This window comes from Aricia agestis, chromosome 5, assembly GCF_905147365.1.
Source record: "Aricia agestis chromosome 5, ilAriAges1.1, whole genome shotgun sequence".
Classification (NCBI taxonomy): Eukaryota; Metazoa; Arthropoda; class Insecta; order Lepidoptera; family Lycaenidae; genus Aricia; species Aricia agestis.
Genome location: NC_056410.1, coordinates 9268911 through 9290361, shown reverse-complemented (window position 1 = coordinate 9290361; position 21451 = coordinate 9268911). Strand labels below are relative to the sequence as shown.

General features: G+C 40.3%; 1 protein-coding gene across 4 annotated transcripts in view; it reads left to right on the top strand.

Moving 5' to 3' along the window:
• LOC121726971 (histone-lysine N-methyltransferase 2D-like) overlaps window positions 1-21451 on the top strand; it is a 66995-nt gene that overhangs the window by 11158 nt on the left and 34386 nt on the right. For 3 of the 4 annotated variants that reach the window (XM_042114633.1, XM_042114632.1, XM_042114631.1), the window contains exons 9-26: window positions 4319-4491; window positions 4831-5021; window positions 5337-5473; window positions 5582-5676; window positions 5754-6012; window positions 6252-6412; window positions 6841-7084; window positions 7177-7336; window positions 8198-8448; window positions 9163-9258; window positions 11545-11781; window positions 11926-12057; window positions 12305-12474; window positions 13041-13260; window positions 13854-14011; window positions 14262-14386; window positions 14670-14806; window positions 14998-15200. In XM_042114633.1, coding sequence (XP_041970567.1) covers window positions 4319-4491; window positions 4831-5021; window positions 5337-5473; window positions 5582-5676; window positions 5754-6012; window positions 6252-6412; window positions 6841-7084; window positions 7177-7336; window positions 8198-8448; window positions 9163-9258; window positions 11545-11781; window positions 11926-12057; window positions 12305-12474; window positions 13041-13260; window positions 13854-14011; window positions 14262-14386; window positions 14670-14806; window positions 14998-15200 — 3149 coding nt within the window. The remainder of the gene's footprint in view (window positions 1-4318; window positions 4492-4830; window positions 5022-5336; window positions 5474-5581; window positions 5677-5753; window positions 6013-6251; window positions 6413-6840; window positions 7085-7176; window positions 7337-8197; window positions 8449-9162; window positions 9259-11544; window positions 11782-11925; window positions 12058-12304; window positions 12475-13040; window positions 13261-13853; window positions 14012-14261; window positions 14387-14669; window positions 14807-14997; window positions 15201-21451) is intronic. The other variant, XM_042114634.1, reaches the window with a different exon arrangement.

Here is a 21451-nt window from a genome sequence, read left to right as displayed (position 1 = left end):
TTCCGCTCCTGGGATTCAGGAGCGGAAGTGGGGGGATTCCGTGGAATCGGGTCATTAGCCTCTGCCATTAGTGAAGTGGCTGTAGGCGGAGGGGGGGGGACCTCCTGGTCCGGTATGGGGGGATCCCTCGAACGGGGGGGTAGGGGACGTTCTCTTTGCGTGGTCTGTGCCAGCGGGCCCGCATACCTGTTGTTAACTTCCCGCTGGTACACCTCGCAATCTCTGGAGTTGGCGGGGTGAGGCCCCTTGCAATTCGCGCAACGGGGCTCTCCATCAGGGGGGAGGGGGCAGTCTTTTGCGGCGTGCTCGTCGCCGCACCTGACGCAGGCTACCTTCCGGTGACAGTTCTGGCTCGAATGCCGGAACTTTTGGCAGCGGTAGCACTGCGCGGGTCCTTTCTTCTTCTTCCAGGCCTCCACTTTAATTCCCGGCATATTTAGGAGTTCTGTTAATTCATAGATGCCGGGAATGAGGCCGGGGGTGCGCTTCATGAGGGCGTAGAAGGTACATCCTGGTCTGCCCTGACGGGCGAAAATGCGAGAGACGTGTAGTGTTTCGAACCCTAATTCTGCGAGCTCCTGTACTACGTCTTCGGTACTCGTAGTCATAGGTAGGCCGTAAATGCCTACCTTTAATCCTTGGTCCTGGGGGAGGGAGTACGAGTACCAGCTCAAACTCTCTGACTTACTGAGTTCGGTCAGATAGTGCTGGATGGCTCTGTACTCCCTCTCGGACTCGGGAACGAATTTCACGCCCTTACCGTATGGTCGGGCGTTGGGGGCGTGGCCTAGGATCTCCCTTAAGCTGCGAAAATGTTTTACCCAATCCTTGAGTACTTCCACTACCAGCGGGGGGCAGCGGGGGGTACGTCGGGGGGGCGGGGAAGGCATTGATGTTGCAGCAGTATGCGTGGTTGCTGCAGTGGTATCCATGGGTGAGGGGGGCCGGGGGTGCCCCGATGTAAATCCGCCACTGGTTGATTGGGCGGGCGGGGAGGCGGCCATTGCGTACGTCTCCGGGCGGTCGGTACGCTTGGCAGGCGGCGACACGTTCGACGAAGCGACATCCTGCCGTGGGCGCTTGGTGGCCTGCGCGGGGGGCGCGGGCTGCGATGAGGGGTCGCTGACTAGCGACCCGGCTGGGCGGGCATCACCCAACGTAGGGCGGCCGTCGCCTGGGATGCTGGGGGCCGCACCTGAGGTCGATGCTACTGCTAGGCGGCGCGTCTCGGGTGCTCCGGGTGTAGGGCGGGCTAGGGCGGGCATCGGAGAATGCCCCTCACCCGCGAATGCCTCGGCGGCGGTGCTGCGGCGGCTATGCGGCGTCGCGGACTGGTCGGACACGTTAGGCGAGGAGGCCAGAGTGTCTGGGCGGGCGGCGCACGGTTGGGCGGGCGCTGCTGTGCGGGTTGTACCTGATGGGGGGCGGGCGGGACCCGCTTTGTCGACGTTTTGACGTCCGGATGAGGCCGGAGGGTGGCGGGAGTCGCGCACCTCGGCTGTGCTGCGCTGTGGGCGCGGCTGGGCGGCCGAACTGGTGTCGGCAGGGCGGGTCGGGAGCCCGGTCTCGCCTCGGGCCACCGTCGGGGCGCATTGGGGCGGGAGGGTATCAGTACCTCCCCGCGCGAATGCCGAAGACGGTCCGTGGCGGGCGGTGTCCGCCTCGCTCCTGCTCAGTTCGGTGGGCGGAATTGAAACGGCCTGCTCGGGGCGCGTACGCGAGCTGGACCTGCTCGAGGTCGAGCTGCGCGACGAATCCGAGTCGGCACGACGGCGGATACGCGGGTCGCGGCATAGCCGCGGGTCGCGATCGGCCATGATAAAAGTCTAACACTATACACTAAGTAATGTCACTCATTGCGCATAGAATAAAAGTACTTACAGTTACGACGTAACAGGACACACACGATATGGTCACAACAACACAGAACTGTGGTCACTTAGTGTACGCACAAGACACGGCACACACACTAAGGGGAACTGGCTTCCCGTGACCCCAACGCCAGAATTTCTCCCGACGGGTGAGTCAAAGGCAGTGCAGCTCCCAGCAGGCGATAATCCCGCTTATATTCCAAAGAAATATAAGAAGGATATATCGAACGCTATGGTTTTACGGCGCACTGCAGTAAGGTCGGCACGGTCGCACAACTCGCGGGACGGCTACGACGTACGGAGGGACCTCGACGTACGGAGCACGAGAACACGGGTTGCGCGGGTGAAAGCCAGGACGGTACGAAGAATTTCGTTCAGATCAACTTTTTTTTGTTCTTTTTTTTCAAAGGCCAGAAATACCATACCAGCCATTCTTTCGTGACCCAATGACAGTCTTTGAGGCCTATTAATTGCAGTTAAAGTTGAAAACGTGGACTCGCGCACTGCAGTACTACATCTTTTTTTTTTCATTAAGAGGATACAACAGGGGCTAGAGAAATGAAAAAAAAGTACGTGTAATATCTATAGCTGTCTCCCTTACCTCAAGCCTATACCGCAGAACGCGATAGAGACAACTGCAGAAAATTCAGAAAATCAACGATTCATTGTCCCCTGATTCCTTCTCCAAAACTTAACCGATTTAAGAACTTTTTTCATTAAAGATTAAAAAAAGGCTTGAGCTGTGTTCCTATGTTTTGCTTTTTTTGTATAATCTAGCCAAATCTGTTTTCTGGACGTTTGAACACAGTGGAAAATCTGGCCATTTTTTTGGGTTTTTGAACGTTCATATCTTATTTAATAATTAAATTATGAAAAAAAAGAAAACATAGGGACATTGTATTAGTGGCCGTAGATATTCAGGAAAAAAATTATAACTCTACTAGCATTATCCAGGGAGGAAACAGGGGACAACGTTTGTATGGAAAAAAGGGCGGTGTGGAATCCTCTTAAGATTATAATTAAATGGACGCATCGCTTCATGTAATCGTGATTCAAATGTCATCTATACACTGAACAAAGAATTATTATCGACGACTTCTGTGGCCCAATGGTTGGGCGTGTGGCAGCTTAATCCGGGGGACGCGGGTTCGAATCCTGCCAACAGAACAAAAAGTTTTTAAAGGTATAATAAAAATCTTAACTATATAATGTATAGTTTATATAAGAATAAAGTATATTTCTGTTGTCTAATACCTGTAATGCAAGTCCTTTAGGTCTTCCTTTTTAGGGTTCCGTACCCAAAGGGTAAAAACGGGACCCTATTACTGAGACTTCGATGTCTGTCCGTCTGTTTCCAGGCTGTAACTCAAGAACGGTAATAGCTAGAGAAATGAAATTTTCACAGATTATTGTATTAGTGTATTTCTGTTGCCGCTATAACAACAAATACTAAAAACAAAATAAATTAAATATGAAATTTTCACAAAGGCCTTAATAATATATGTAATTTAATAAATAATAATAAAAGTTAAAACAAAAATTTAAGGGTTAGGTAGGTAGGTAGGCGGGTCCGACTCGCACTTGGCCGATTATTGGTATTTTTAAGGTAGGGCATTGTGATTTTAAGGTAGGGCATTGCCCCACTATGCCCCCCCCTAGCTACGGCCCTGCTTAAAAGTGTACCTTACTTGTGTTTTATGTATAACTAGTTCATACCCGCGACTCCGTTGCGCGAAAATTCGTTTATCGACGCGATAAACGAATTTTCGTACATTTTTCCGGGATAAAAAGTATTCTATGTCCTTACGGACTCATACTTATACCAAATTTCAGCAACACACTATTGCATTTAAAATATTTTTATGGATATTTAGACATAATTTTAAATAATAAATATTTCATCAAAAAGTAAAAAATATATATATATATATATATATATATATATATATATATATATATATATATATATATATATATATATATATATATATATATATATATATATGTATATATATATATATATATATTACTAAAATACGAAAAAACAGATTTTTGTGTGCAATGTCTGTCAAACAGTTATTTTCTAATTAACGTAATGTCAGTACTCACTATCGATATTACACGATATTTTTATTCCAAATCGAGCAAACATTATCGTGTGGACCGCAAAACTCACAACTCGAAGGCTAGCATCGAGCCGGCTCTATAGCATTAAATAAATCTAATTTCCTTCGAACTTACTTGACGCGAGCCGTCGAGCTTTACTCAAAAGTGTACGAATTGCGAGACTTGCTATAAATGTAGCCAGGGGCCGTACCACGAAACCGTTTTGAGACTCAAACAATCGTACGAGAATGTCGCGTCCTACTCTAACAAACGAGAACGAAATTACGCTGTTAGAGCGGAGTCTCAAAACGGTTTCATAGTAGGCATACTGTGTCTAACAGGTGTCCGTGCGGGGTGGGCGTGTCGGTCGTGCCGCGTGTGTCAGGTGTGTCGCGGGGAGGGCGGGGCGCACGACTCGCGCGCCGTGTCCTGCGACCACTGCGACAAGCTCTACCACGCCGTCTGTCTGAGACCCGTCATGACCACAGTGCCCAAGTACGGCTGGAAATGTAAGGTACGGAACTTTACAACTGACAGTTTTGCAGCTAAATAGATTGCTTGTATCCTAGAAAATTTCTGCTAATATAGGTTATAGTATATGTACGGATTGGGATATTCGTGGAAGTCCAGGGAAGGTTTTAAAATGACACGAAGTTCACCGGGACAGCTAGTACTATCAGAGAAGATTCCTATGAAAAATAAATAAAATGAAGCGATTTCGCTAATTTTAGTTTTGAAAATTATTTAAGTCTTCCACTTATATATGGAAGTCCAAGGAAGTTCTATATTGCAAAGGAAGCGATATGAAGTTCACTAGGTCATTTAGTAAACTAATGATTTCAATAATGTTTAGTGCTGCCGCGTGTGCTCGGACTGCGGCGCGCGGTCGCCGGGCGCGGGCCCGTCGTCGCGGTGGCATGCTCACTACACAGTGTGCGACTCGTGCTACCAGCAGCGCAACAAGGGCTCGTGCTGCCCGCTGTGCCGCCGCGCCTACCGCGCCGCAGCCTACCGCGATATGATAAGATGCGCCACGTGCCGCAGGTAACACAAGTAAAATTATATTAAGAGCAAAAAACATTCTTTTTCTTTATAAAAAGCTATTTTTGTGGAAGTTTTTATACAATTTTGTGCACATGGGTCTACATAATAATTAAAAGGTTTTTACGCTAGATGAGAAATATTTTTATTACTTTGGTTGTTATAATTGTTATTATAGTTTTACAAAGATCTACTATGTGGCTAATATAAGAATGAACGTGGTTATCTTCTTTCACTTGAGATACAGCTGTTTCACACCCATTCCCAATTTATGTTCTGCATGTTGTTGTATTTTATATGACTATGTACTTGTAACAGGTATGTGCACGGTACATGCGACCCAGAAGCTGATCCTCAACAATACAGACAAAAGAAGGAACAAAATCCATCATACGAGTACACATGCTTAATATGCAAGTCACAAAATCTTCAGGCACCTGTTTCTAAATCATCATGTGAGTTTTGTTCATTTAAAATTGAAATGTATAATTTTACATTGGTATAATTGTAATAGGTAATACTGCTATTGCCTTTTATTTACATTTCTTTTCATTTTTAAATAGCATTTGAAGATGACAACTTGGCATCAACATCACAAGATTCATCATTTGGCGACGAAAGTTCTCAAGAACAAGATCCACTTGCCATTGAACCAAAGGTAAACATAGCGGAAATAACATTAATTAGAGCCTTAATATAGAAAATAATAATTATGTGACATTGTTTCTTTTCTAGCCTGACATAGGTCTCGGGAAGGGAAAGCCATTTACAGTTTCGTCTAAAGTGGCCAAGAAAAAGATGAGTAGCTACAAAATGAAAGGTGGATTCCCGGCTGCTGGAAAGTTCGGTTTTCCCAAACGTCAGCGAGGATCATTGTTGGATATTGGCAGGAAACGTGGCACAAAGCCGAAAATGCGGGGTGTGTTTGGAGTACCAGGCCTGGGCTTGCAGAGACCTCAAGCTCCTGATAACAAAACTGCTGAGGATGATCCAGGTGACTTACCATTTATACTGCTACCTCTAACTTATAAAAAGATTTACAGTAAATAGCTTTACATGGTCTGCTTGAATTTTTCCGGTGTAAATATACTGTAATTATTATGTGTAGTGTGATTGGTAGAAATTTAAGTTTCACAGATGATACATTTCTGTTCTGTTCTTTAACATATAAATATAATAATAAAGTAATTAATATGTAACATTGAAGTCACTCATAGGTATTTTTTGTTTCAGGAGTGGAAAATAAGCTTGTGCTGTGTTCAAGCAAAGATAAATTTGTGCTGACGCAAGATCTATGTGTGATGTGCGGCGCTATAGGAACTGACTCAGAGGGCTGCTTGATCGCGTGCTCCCAATGTGGTCAAACATATCACCCTTACTGTGTTAATATTAAAGTAAGTATCCAATTTTGTGCAATTGAGAATACATAAATTGAAGTTAAATCAATTATGGACATTTGGTCTTTTCTTTGTGTAACGTCTTTTAAGCAGGAACATTATTTTAACTCTCCTAACAATCTTAACAACACGGCATTTAACAATGATTTTACCAAACTTTATGTCTTCGTGATTAATAATAACATGTCGCTATATTATACCTTTTGGAGTGTCTGTTTGCATTTGAGCTCCTTAAATTAAGGATTAGTAACTCCTTTTAGTAAGGGCCAGGTTGCTACCTGAAGCAGCTAGGACTCAAAGTTTGAGTACTATTCGAGAAATTGATTCAAAGAAACGTGGTAAATGGTAAACTGAAAAGTAAAGTAGGTCTGCCATCTGTCTATGAATATATTTCCTGACAGTACATTAAGAGCAATCGCTTGCAGGTGTCACAAGTGATAGTGGAGCTGGGCTGGCGGTGCCTGGACTGCACGGTGTGCGAGGGGTGTGGCGCGCGGGGCGACGAGCCGCTACTAGTGCTGTGCGACGACTGCGACACGGCTTGGCACACGTACTGCGCGCGCCCCACGCTGCCCGAGGTACCGCGCGGCGCGTGGCGCTGCAACCGCTGCCGGCGCTGCCTCGTCTGCGGCACGCGGGATACGCAGCTTTGGTGTGAGGACTACACCGGTGCGTAGTCTTCTATCATCATTGTGTTCTTTAGACACAAATTTGGTCAATAGTGACTCATATGTAAAATATTTTTGAAAATCATAATATAGAATGCGCGCCGTGTGCGTCGTTCGTATCCTGCTGCGTGTGTTCGGAGCCTTACTCTGACGGCGAGCTAATCATCCAATGTACGACGTGCTCGCGCTGGCTCCACGGAGCCTGCGACTCCATACGCACAGAACAAGACGCCGAGACCTGCTGTCGAGCTGGGTATGTATTTGTAAAGATTTATCACAGGGCCAAAATTGATTTTATTTTATTTTATTTTTTTATTTTAAAGGAAAACTTACAAAGGTAGGATTCAAAAGTAACAATACAAATGCCGATTAAACGTTTTCGCGACTAGGTATTTCTTTAGATTGTACATAAATTTGGTTGACGTCAAATTGACGCACTGTGATGAATAAAATTATATAAAAAAAGACAGCAATAAAAATGATAGCATATCCTTGGATCGTCAGCATCAGTAATGTGCAAATCATTATCATAAACTAAATTAGCTTGTATCAGTAGTATTAAAAAAATGGTCTGTTAACACTTTTCTGAGACTTCTAATATTAGAATTAAATAGATCTACGTCGGTACTTTGAGACGCTGTATTGTACGCTTTGCTAGCTCGCACGATGTACGCATTTTGCCGGTAGGCGGTAGGGGCATATGGAACGTGTAGCAGTTGACGTCTTCTGAGCGAGCCGGAGGGGATTTTGATGACAACTATTATGAAAGTCTAAATGTGAAAACGTGTAAATGGTGTCTAGATTTTATACAGCCTTCTATAAATTAAATAAACACTATGTTTTCCGAATAAATAGAAATAAATAAAATAAAGGTTATGTGGGATATGTGCGTGGCGGCCAAAGGAAGATCTTCCGACCGAGCGAGGTGTTATGCCCGGTCAGGCCGAAGCCCACGTGATACATCTCAGCTGTCGTATATATATCGACGCACTCAGAAAACTTCGATAGCGCGATGCAGGAATGTCAGGCGAATTGTAGGTACCGCCACAAATAGCACAAGTTGTTTTTTAATTATATTATAATAATTATTACTGTGTTATGCGGATTCTATCAGGTACAAGTGTGTGATATGTCGTGGTCGGGACGTGCCGCCGGCGCACGTGCGGTCGTCGTCGCCGGGGGTGGGGCGGGGCGGAGCGCGGCTGACGGCGCACGCGCTCGGTCTGGCCGGCGAGTACTACGTCGACGACGTGTGTTTGTCCCAGCGCGGCGCTCACCACGTCAAACAGCTTGAAGCAGACCTGGGCATCACGCACACGCGCCGCAAGAGACGCTTCAAGAACGACAACAACGAGAAGGATGCTGGTGAGTTTAAAAGCATTTTTGATTGTAAAACTGCGATTAATAATAATATAATTCTCGTGTCAGTGTTTGTGCGTGAACTCCTCCAAAACGGCTCAGCCGATTTTAATGAAATTTTGTATGTATATTCGTAAGACCTGAGAATTAGAAGAATTAGAATTAGGCCTTTATATACTTTTTGACAAAACAACGTTTGCCGGGTCGGCTAGTATACAAAGCCGCAGGCTATAAATTTGTTTATCGTGAGGGAACCCTTTATATTTCTCTTATATAGCCCGTAGTGCTGTGTGATACTGTATAGTGTTATACCACAGAATAGATAATAGTACAAGTAGTTATACTAAATCTAATCATGCGATGTCCAAGTCGATCTATTTATTTAAAACGTAAAAGATTTTTAATATTGATATGATAATAACTTACGTACTAACTTGAGACAGAAGGTCCCTAGGTAGGGACTGAATAAATTAACCGACTTGGTATTGCATGGATCTCATAAATTTTTACGGTATAAAAAATGAGTTGCGAGACTTGGTTTTTTTACAGGATGTTTTTGATGGGATATTCTATTCTATGTAGTATAAAAATTTTCCAAAAGACTCGGATTGTAGTGTATATTTACTATTATTGTAGTATACATAATACATGTAGTACATATTCAAACTAAAGCTTACTTACTTTTCTGTGTGTGTGTTGACGCTGGCAATAATGGATTAGAAATAATGGCATCTATTGAAACAGTGGTTCAGAACGCAGAAGAAGGGGGAGATGACACCAAACCTGACAGTACAGCCGAAGTCAAGGAGGAACCAGGTATGTTAAACTGTAATACATAGGTTTTAAAGACTATTATGGTGTGAATAAGGACTTTGTCTATGTAAAAGATAAATGCCACGACTGTATTGTTGTGTTTAAATAATCGGCCAAGTGCGAGTTGGACTCGCGTACGAAGGGTTCCGTACCATTATAGACCAAAAATAGTAAAAAATTGTGTTTTTTTGTATGGGAGCCCCCCTTAATTATTTATTTATTTTATTTAAATGTTATTATTAATTATTAAAGTACAAATACAGCTGAGTATTTTGTGTACATTTCAAATGCCTACCTGTTGAATGTTGTCATCATTGATACCGAGCAAAAAAATGTTTGAAAAATCATGTTTGTTGTATGGGAGCCCCCCTTCAATATTTAAGGGAACAAATATAATGACCACCAAAAATGCACTGATACCCTAAACTTGTTTACCAAAAAAAGATAATTAACACCAAAAAATAAAGTCTAAAATTGCAATACTACCAGCTATTTTAGTCATGACAACACTTCAAATTGTAATCGAACACCAAATATAGTAAATGATCACCAAATAAAGTAAATGATCACCAAATATAGTAAATGACCACCAAATATAGTAAATGATCACCAAATATAGTAAATGATCACTAAATGTTGTAAATGATCTCCAAATATAGTAAATGATCACCAAATCCTTGTGAGCAAATCAATGCGATATTTCAGTCCAAATAAATCACTACGATTGACAAAACATGTAAGCATATTTTTAACAAAATATTCGGCCAAGTGTGAGTCGGACGGAACGGGTTCCGTACCGTTATAGAACAAAATTAGACCTAAAATTGTGTTTTTGTATGGGAATTATTTTTTAAAATTATTTTTTTATTATTATTATTACCTAATTATTGAAGTTAACATAATATAATCAAGGCCTTTGCGAAAATATCAACGTGCCTACCGGTTGCCATTATTTTTTGAAGTCTAGCTGGAGCGGTTCTTGAGATACAGCCTAGGCCCTAGAGAAAGACAGATGGATGGACAGACGGACAAACATCGAAGTCTCAGTAATAGAGTCCCGTTTTTAGGGTTCCGTACCAAAAGGGTACAAACGGGACTCTTTTACTAAGATTCCGATGTCTGTCTGTCCGTCTATATGTCTTCTCCTCTTTAATGGGATATTTGCTAAATAAAAGTATATTTGGTTATAATTTTACATTAAAATGCTAATGTATAATGTTGGTGATCATTTACTATTTTATGGTTTTAAGATGTTAAATCTTTGGTTATCATTTAACATTAACCCTTAACCACTGACGTGCAATTAAGTTACATTACCACTGACGTACGTATGGGATACGTATGTCATTTTGAACGCCTCCTGATGTGTCGCTAAAGTTTAATTCTGGTGACAATTGCAGTCTATTTATTAGGATACTTTCAAATGACATAAATATATTGAAAAAAATAATAATATTTATTATAAATCTTTTATCTTTAAACGAGCAAAATCTCGGAATCGGCTCCAACGATTTTCATGAAATTTAGTATATAGGGGGTTTCGGTGGGGGGGGGGGGATTTATATAAAATTACCAAAAAATATTTTCTAAACATAGGAACTTTTTTCGGTTTATGTTACTTATCAAGGATTATATTAATTAGGAAAAAATAACAATCACCACAAGTCAAATCATAAGGCACTTTTTAATTGACATCCGTTTCGGGTTCTGCGACGTTTTTCCATGAAATATACATGACAAATTTTCATTGTGCAAAATTGATGACTTTTGTTGCTTTTTTTACCAACTTCATCACCCTCATCCTTGGCCAACCAATAAGGCTAGAGAGCTCATGTGAAAGCTACGGTATCAATTCAATTTGTTCGTCGTTTTTGGAAATATTCTGTTCAACTGGCCTTTTTTAGACGTAGAAGGTTCCCAAAATTAATAAGACAGCCTACAATTCATTTTTATCTACGCAAACAAAAAGTAATTACTTGAAAAAAGTCACACTAACACTGACGCTATGTACCTCATACGTCAGGTCTGGTGATTAGTTAATTATAATCCAATATTTAATTTATTTTGTTTTTTGTATTTGTTGTTATAGCGGCAAAAATAATACATAATAATCTGTAAAAATTTCAACTCTAGCTATTACCGTTCTTGAGTTACTGCCTGGAGACAGACGGACAGACATCAAAGTCTCAGTAATAGGGTCTCGTTTTTACCCTTTGGGTACGGAACCCTAAAAAGAATAATACAAATTATGTCACAGCAATTTAGTATTTAGAAGTCTATTTTCTGTAGGTTTGCCTGGCAATGCGAATCTGAAAGAGGGTATACTTTGGAATGTGGCCAATGATGGCCCCGTGCCAGAAGGATTCACCATCTATACAACCGATTCAGGCCTCACGGTACTGAGGCGGAAGCGGCAAAGGAATTTAAATAAACTCGGAATAGGAGGGTTCGTTGTGCGACAGAGACAAACTACACTAAAAGCACAAGCCGATGAGGAAAATCTAGATGGAGTGCAGGGAGCTTCAGGTGAACATTTGTTTTTATCAACATATTATTTTATTCATTGATTTTATAAATTGTTAATCCAACATTTTAAATAAAATATAACGTTGTAGAAAACTATTAAATTACTTAAATATAAAATGTTACTAATAAAATCTTAAATTTCAGATTCTCCTAGTAACAAGCGAAAGCCTCGCCGCAAACCGCGTTCTAAGTTAATGGAACAATTCCCGCCGTACATGCAAGAGGCCTTCTTTGGTAAAGAATTGCTGGAGCCTACAAAACCGGCTAGCTCCTCAGGTAAGAATACTACCACATAATATATTACCACTCCTAGGAATTGTGTTAACTTTACCACCAAAATCTATATTATACCTGCCAAAGCTTGTAACAGAAAGTAGTATAGTTACATTTAAAGTTAATTGTCAAAGTTAATCAGAAATTAAAAAGTAAAACTTGATTAAGGGCCAGGCCCTAAGTATGTATTAAACAGCCTATGCCAAATCATATCCTTTCTTTTCGACGAATAAAAAAAACATGCCGTCAGGTGCGGCCTCTGCGAGCCCGGGCGCGCGTTCCCCGGAGTGGCGGGAACGCGACACGCGAGCCGAGTGGCGCGACCGCGATGACAACTCCGACAGCGACGGCGACGACGTGCTCGCCGCCCTGCACACGTACGCGCGACACGACAACTCCGTGTACATCACACTCACACAGGTATGTATACTGCGGACTGCGGTGTATATCACGCTCACTTAGGTATGTATGCACTATGCTGATAGAGGCGGTGTACTACTGAAAAAAAAAAAACATTCGGGTGTGCTAGTCGGTTTAAAGAAAGTATCTTCAAGCTTATGCCGCTAATAGATTTTGCATGAAATTTGCTATAATATACTCTTGAGTACTGGGAAAGCATATTATATGATTAGTTTCGTGCTAAAACGCGCTACGTACGAACGATGAACCGTACATACGATTCTCGCGCGTTGAGATAAGTTCCACTAATCTCTGAGCAACATGTAGCACATAAACCACAATAGACGAATTCTGGTTTATGCTCAAAATTTAAAGAATGGAATGTTTATTTTCCATGTTTAATTAAATTGATTTTTCTTGTTTACAATTATTTGTTGCTGACAATTTTTTTTTGTTGTTAAATTTTGAATGCAGTCTTGTTCTAAATTATCTAAAGAACATTAAACTGCATTCATAACTCAATACGGTTTTTTTAAGGATTAGTACACGAATGCTTAAAAGCGTCTAATTATAATTTACGCCTGCAGGAGGAGTCTGACTTCCTTAAAACACTCAAGCCGAAAGAAGAAAAAGAAGAAGGGAACCTAAGTGGTGTGGATACTAAGATAAAGTTAGAATTTCCTGAGGAAAGCCAACTAAAGCATACCGAAGACTCCACGGCTCTAAAGAACGCCATACTCGGTCCACAGCCCAGTGAACAAGACGCACCTCCTGATATTAAGCACTTCAAGTCTGAAACTATAAGCGGTAAGTTAGAATTGTCCTTCATTAGACTGTCACAATGTTTTTCGTTTTCTGATATACTTAAGTCAGGAAACTATTTGACAGAAAAAAACATAGTAAAAAAAAACATTGTGTAATGTCTTATAAGTGAGGGAGTATTTATATAGACCAGGGCTTCCCAAACTGTGCCCGGGGCGTCGCGACGCCCCGCGGCGTCACAACATTGTTCCAGGGCGTCGCATGTCAACACAACCAAATCGAGTAAACGCCTCGGCCATTATGTCTTTCATACATCCCAGACAGTCTAAATCCCCGATTTCAGAAGCTATGCTCAGAAAAGCAAGCGCATCCTTCACATTAGCCTTAATATCTCTCATAAATATTTAAAAAAAAATATGCTTGTGCTTTGATTTGGTCATTATTTCCTAATAACAATATAAATGTCCAAATAATGTTTTATGATTGATAACCTATGTTGGGTAGGTAATTTACATTTAAAATCAAAATATTGTATTACTATAACATCTGTATACGTCTACGAAGTGTGCATCTTTATATCAGTAAGGCGATAGTAGTGCATATTACTTTTAATAATGTATTCTCAATTGTCAACACAGAGGCAGGTGGGTCGTCGCAGGCGTCTACCATTTCGCCGAAGGACGATCTCTCGCTGTTGGGCGTGAACTTGGACGCGATGGTCCGCGACACGCTCCCCGATATGGACAGCAATGACGTCGATGAGATATTCAAAGGCGTTCTCACTGATGATTCGCAGGTAATTCATTCGAAGTCCGGTCGCGTAGAGTGTGAAATTTCGTAAGCAAGTAACATTTTTTATTTTAATGAGATAGCGATACATTCGGGAACGAGTAAAAGAAACTTGCAGCGAGAGGTTACGGAACGTAACGACAAATTCCAACAGCGAAAATCTTGTTAATTAATGTTAATGTATAGTTTACTGATATTGTTAAATATCTGAGGAGATTTATTATGTGTAAACAGTGAAATTGCTCTTTTTTGTCTAGGAATCTCAGGAATCTTCAGTCTCGTATGTCAACACAATGCCGAACTCTCAGTATTCTCAACAACGCCAGCAACTGCAAAGCCCCTTGGAATATCCTAATCAGTATCAAAATGAATTCAACAGCAAGTACGTATTATTTATAGCACAAGAGAAAAAAGTTTTATCAAATAATAGTGAACTAATCACAATACTGTCCCATATATCTTACTTTTTGACTCGTAGATGTGGATTAAATAATAAAATAATCTCCAAATATAAAATATTTTGAATACTTTAGTATTTATTAATTACTTTAGTATTTGTTGCTAAGGAGGCACATAACGAGTTTTACAACGTTGTATCAAATCAATACCAGATCCCCGATTACAGATCACTGATAGATCCTGGTAACGATAAATTTATTATGCAGTAACAGCGCCGGCAGTAGTGTGAGCGGCGCCGGCGGTAGTGCGCTCAGCCCGCTGTACGGCGAAGGCTGGAGCGAGCAGCCCGCGCAGCCGCCCACATACAACCAGCGCAGCGCCGACAAGATGCGAGCGGACGAGAGTATGTTGTTCATTAATTTACTTTTTATTTACATTGTATGATGTATCTCTTATAAAGTTTCACTACAAAACTCCACGGATTTATAATAATGAAGATTATATCGTCAGATCTATAATAATAATTGTTGTTTATCTGCCGCATACTTGTAATGTAATTTTTTTTAATAATAATAAATCTCTCGGTACGCCTAGGCTTAGGGTCGGCGGCGACAATATCGGCCGTGTTGTACGCGAACACCAACCATCCCGAGTGGAAAACAGAGTTTCCTAATTGGGTGGACAGGTGCAAGCAGATTCTGAAGAAATGGCGCGCGCTGCCGTCGGAACAAAAGGCGCCGTACTTGCAGCGCGCCCGCGACAACCGCAGTGCGATGCGCATGAAGCGAGCGCAACAGGTACGTACCCCCGCCCCGCGCCGGTTTGCCCCGAGTGACCCCGTGACCCCCTGTGCTAACCCACTCACGCCCTGTGCTCACCGTGTGCTCCTCACCGTACAAACTACACTACGCAACGTTCGAAAGACAATGAAAGTGTACTTTGTACAATTTTTTAGCCTTGGGTGATATAACAAAGTTTTTGCAATTCATAATATATCTGTAGAAATTATTTTGGCAACTAGTACATGTCTAGTTTATCAGCTATGATTATCAAAAATAAAAATTCCATTATACTTATACAAAACACAAAATGTGGTGCCAAATGAATAGGTATTTATTATTATAATGTAGCCGCCATCAAATAGCTCCTTTTCATTTATATATACCTTACTCTGATCTACGAAGCTGATTCGGTTCGTACATTAACGAGTGCGCCGCATCGGTTTCGGGATCCGATCGGAGGAGTAACCGGCGGATTGTGAGCGCCCAAGATAATGGCAATATGCGTTGGTTCGCGCGGCAGAGTACGAGTACGTCGGCCGGTAGCGCGGACACGGAGAGCGGGGCGCGTTCCCCCGCCGCCGGCGCGTCGCCCGCACCCCCGGCCGCGCCCCCCGCGCCTGCGCCCTCGCTCCCCGCGCCACCCGCGCCCCCCGCCCCGGTGCGCGCGCCCAACGTCACGGTGACGGCGGGCGGGCTCCTGGAGGCGGACGCGCACATTCGAGTGCTCACCCCCTCCGAGATCATGCGCACGCTGCCGCGCCTCACGCCCCCCGCCGCCCCCGCCGCCCCCGAACCGCACGCCCGCAACACGGTACACGCGCGCCGCCGCCTCGCACGCGCACCCGCACGCACACCCCGCCCACCCCACACCCACACACCTATATCCACATCCACGTGCCTACAAACAGTATATTTCTACAGTATATTGTATTTATTACACGTTACCTTATTGGGGTTACTGCTAGTGTCGAACGGAATATTTTAAAATTATGTATATTTTCCCGTTCTATTAGTTTCATGTTAAAACTGGAAAAGTTGTAATTTATATAGTATAATATCATATTCCACGGATGAACAGGCTTGTGGTAACATGGGTCTTATTCAACTGTATACACTACACGATGACAACAGCGCCGTGCGTGTGCGAGTAGCTTTTCGACTCTTGTTGGGTGATTTCGCGCTCTCGCACCTCGCGGTCCTTGCACCTACTCTGAATAACTTCAAAATTTGTCATCACCCAACAATATTTTTTGGCTGTTAAATGTTGTGATTTTTTTTAATTTATTAGCTTTTAATGATAGGTCCCGCAATTGAAACGCCTCCTGGACTCGCGTCCGCTCGCCGTAACGACGTTTTTTTTATTTTCGCTTTGTCTTGGTAGTCGTTGGCTTTAACATTGGATTCGGTGGCTGGTTTAGTGCTAACAATTCTAACTAATTTGACTTACATTTACTTTTACGTTGTTTTGAGCATGATATGTTATATTTATATGGAAGTTGTGTAGAGTAAATGAAATATTGTATTATTAATATTTACTTAAGGTAATTAAATATATCGATGATAATGATAATAATAATATGGTTATTGGTTTATAATTCAAATATAGTATTTTATTTGAAAACAGTACACTAGATGAAATAATTTGCATCAGAATAACTTATCCCTACACAAGATGTAATTAGTATGATTATTGATTGATATTCCCCGTTCAAGATGTGAGAAAAAACCTTTAAATACTTTTTAGAATCTTAACAATCACACTCTGAAAAATTTACTGCTTACTTAACTTTTATGTATTGAATATTATCACAGAAGATGAACATGAAGATTAATATGTCAAAATATTCATTAAATTACAGTTAAGTAATTATTAAGTGTTTCTGAGTGCGACCGTCATACAAAGGAAATATTAAATTACCATAATTTACTAAGTAAAGTCTCATAAAACTAAAATTAACATAAGTGAAATAATAAAATATAATAATAACATTGATTATATTAATGGTACTTAATATTAATGTGTTGTAACAATATAAGTATTAATTAATTAATTATTATTAACAGTCAATAAAAATAAAAATTGTAACACAGCATGTGAATTAAGAAATATACATATAATCCCCTTCCATAAATTACACTGGTCGGCAAAAAATAAGAGCAAAGAAGTGTATAATATGTGGACGTAATACATATGGACAAGCTAAATCCAAATATATAGTTAGAATTTACCTAGCACGTCTAATTTCGACACAATAGCAATTTTTGTACAATTGATTTCTTATACTAGCAGATAAGAAAGTATTTGTGAACGTTATTAATACAATATATAAATACTAATAATTTATCAACGTTCACAAATACTGCTGTTCTGTTCACAGAACATCCATACTAATATAATAAATGCGAAAGTGTGTCTGTCTGTCTGACCGTCTGTCTGTCTGTCTGTTACCTCTTCACGCCCAAACCGCTGAACTGATTTAGCTAACTTGATTTAGAAATTTGGCATGAAGATACTTTGAGTCTCGGGAAAGGACGAAATGTACGGTTCCCGCGCGATAAACGAGTTTTGGCGCAACGGAGTTGCGGGCGTCATCGAGTAACTAAATAGTTGTGTTCTGTCTGTCTGTGTTAGAAAGTACCAAAATCTATTAATACTAGCGGACGCGCGAACGCAGTAAGTGTTTTGGACAAGTTAGCGACGTACGGATGTAAAGTTGAAATAAGACATTATATTATGAGTTGCTTTCAATATTTTACTTTTGTGGATCAAATAAACTATATACAATGTGTCCCGAGTCCGACACCGGTGTGCGATCCTTTAATGTCATAAAGTATGGCATATTTTATCGACAAATTGGCTTTCAAATTTTTTCTCTCTCTGACGGTTGTAAAATGGCAGACATTTTAGTTTTTCTGGGGCTTTCACAGTAATCTGACCAATACTTTTCATCTTACAATCTGATAAATATCCTATGAAGATAAAAAAGGTCTCATTTGATAGCTAAACTTTGAGGACTACGCTTGCACATACAATATGTTAGGAATTTCGTGTAATTAAACATAGAAAAAACAAAGTTTAAGAAAAAACTATTTCATAATTTTTAGTTAATGCGTTTTTGTAAAAAATCTAACTTATTAAATTGGTTTTTTTTATGAAATAAGGGGGCAAACGAGCAAACGGGTCACCTGGTGGAAAGCAATTTCCGTCGCCCATGGACGCATCAGAAGAGCTGCAAGTGCGTTGCCGGCCTTTTAATAGGGATCAGGGTAAAAGGGGAGGGTAAGGAAAGGAAGGGAATAGAGGAGGGTAGAGAAGGGAAGGGAATAGGGGAGGGTAGGGAAGGGAATAGGGTAGGGGATTGGGCCTCCGGTAAACTCACTCACTCGGCGAAACACAGCGTAAGCGCTGTTTCACGACGGTTTTCTGTGAGAACGTGGTATTCCTCCGGTCGAGCCGGCGCATTCGTGCCGAAGCATGGCTCTCCCACGTATAGACTTTTTTTAAAAAAAGAAGAGGTTTTCATCTTAAATAAATTCCTTTACTTCTGTGCTCTAAGTCATATAGTTTAGAAGTATAACGATTTTCTTATGAATAATTGGAGCCAATTTGTCAATAAAATATGTCATACTTTATGACATTAAAAGGTCGGACACCGGTGTTGGGACCATAAAGTTAATATACCTAGCGGAATAGAGAATTTGTTTCTCTAGTCTCGCCTGAGTAAGCGAGACGTCACTATCAGTATCACTGCGTGGTAAAAAGAGACTTGTGATACATGACAGCAGCATTCTTTTTTTGACGTCCAGTCGGCACGTGCCGCACGTTGACAATTTAATCTCATAGAAATCATGTTCAATCATGCTTGTGTAAGTGTATACGTACACATATTTTTCACACAGATGAAAACCAATTTCGGTTTCGTTTGACAGCTCGAGATTGTTGCTCTATTCCGCTAGGTATATTAACTTTATGGTTGGGACACATTTTGTAATATGACTTATTACTAAAACTAGAGATCGCCCAATGGTCGAAATTCGACCTTAGTTTTAACGACATTAGAACTACTATCCATATTAAAAGCTTTTTTTAACTTGCTCTGTATGTATGTAAGTATGTATGTTCGGATGAAATCTTGGAATTCAATTTTGGAGTAGATATATAATTAAAAAAAGATAACCGATCGAGCTGAAATTTTGCAGGCACGTTTAGTTCGGATGACAATACATGATATTGTATGTGACATCACTCTAAATCCAATATGGCCGACCATCCAAGATGGCGAAATAGTTATTTTCTATGCAGTTCTACAATATGGATATTAAATGAAAGGGCTTTTTGAGAGTAACTCGAAAACGAATGTAATGTCATACTACATCCAATATGGCGGCTCATCCAAGATAGAGGTATTGTTATTTTTAATGCACTTCTGCAATATGGGTATCAAATGAAGGGGCTCATTGAGAGTAACTTGGAAACGAATGTAATGTCATTCTTCATCCAATATGGCGTCTCATCTAAGATATGGGAATATAGTTATTTTTAATGCACTTCTGCAATATGGGTATCAAATGAAAGGGCTCATTGAGAGTAACTCGGAAACGAATGTAATGTCATTCTACATCCAATATGGCGGCTCATCTAAGATAGGGGAATATAGTTATTTTTAAAGCACTTCTGCAATATGGGTACCAAACAAAAAGGCTTATTGAGAGTAAACTGAAAAGTCATGTCGTGTCCTGTCGTGCCGTGTCGTGTCGTATCGTGTCGTGTCGTGTCGTGTCGTGTCGTGTCCTGAATCCGGTCATTTTTGTTAGGTGATATTAAATTTTTTAGTCGTAAAATTAAGTACGATTCTTAAAAGAATTCAGTTAAGTTAATCAGATTTTAACTAATTCTTGAAACAAAACAAACTACTTACAATCAAGCAGACTCAAGAAATCTAGTCAGAGATTTAACTAAAAAACAAAAAATAAATTATAAGCAAAAAACTTTTTGAAAAAAAGCTTTTATTTAAATACTTTAAAGAGAAGAAAATAAATTTCCTTTAAAAATTCTAACTATTAAGTTATAACCTCAATATATTATACAATTTGCATTATAATAAAAGCTTGTCGCGAGACTTAACAATCTGTCAATTTAATAAAATAAAAAATATAATATCAGTTTACCGAGTTAAATTGGCATTTACTAGTTTATTATTAACAAAAAATCACGCGACAAGCTTTTATTATCATGCAAATTGTATAATATATTGAGGTTATAACTTAATAGTTAGAATTTTTAAGGGGAAATTTATTTTCTTCTTTTTAAAGTATTTAAATAAAAGCTTTTTTTTTTAAGTTTTTTGCTTATAATTTATTTTGTAAAACAATATTGATTTTATCATACTTTTTTCAACTCTTGTCTCTCAGCTGATCTCAGACTGGCCGTGTAAGCATTGTCTAATAGTATCTAAGATTCAATAAAAACAACTATAATCAATTTTCAATTTGTCAACTTGTTGTCATCAGAATTCAACCATAAATAAAGGAGTATAATTCGTATGTATAGGTTTTTCACTCAAAAATCTGTCATCTTCTTGAGTGTGCACTGTGCGTATTGTAGTGTGTGTAATGTTTTATTTGTTAAAAACATGTATGATAAAAGCATAATTTCAAAATAATAGCTCGATGCACTCCTTCACCATATAAACTATAACTGTGCAAAATTTCATTCACCTACGTTTCCCCATTTTTCGTCAAAAGGGATACAAAGTTTTTGGCTCACGTATTAATATATAGATTAAACATTGTAATATTTCTTATTTTGATTGTTTCAGTTAGAAAAATGGCAGGTGTATGCACGTAATCGCCAAATTTTAATGTTATCCGAAAAACTAGACGTGATAGCGGAAATCTGTAAGCAGATTTGTATACCACTCGAATACCAATTGAAATCACATAGTAAGCTTTTTGCTCCCGGACTTTTTTTTTGCCGACCAGTGTTATTACTTAACTAGCTGTTGCCCGCGACTTCGTCCGCGTTAGATAGTAGATCACATCCCAAGTATTATATTTTATTGTACAAAAATATTCAATGTACAGAATTGACTTTCCTACGATTTTATTATATACAGGGTGAAACAAAAATAAGTGATAATACTTTAGGATGTGTACGTGTTCCTTGTAAAGAGTTCGCTGTGAACTCTCTATAAGGAACACGTACACACCCTAAAGTATTATCACTTATTTTTGTTACACACTGTATAGATGTTCCGCGCGGCTTC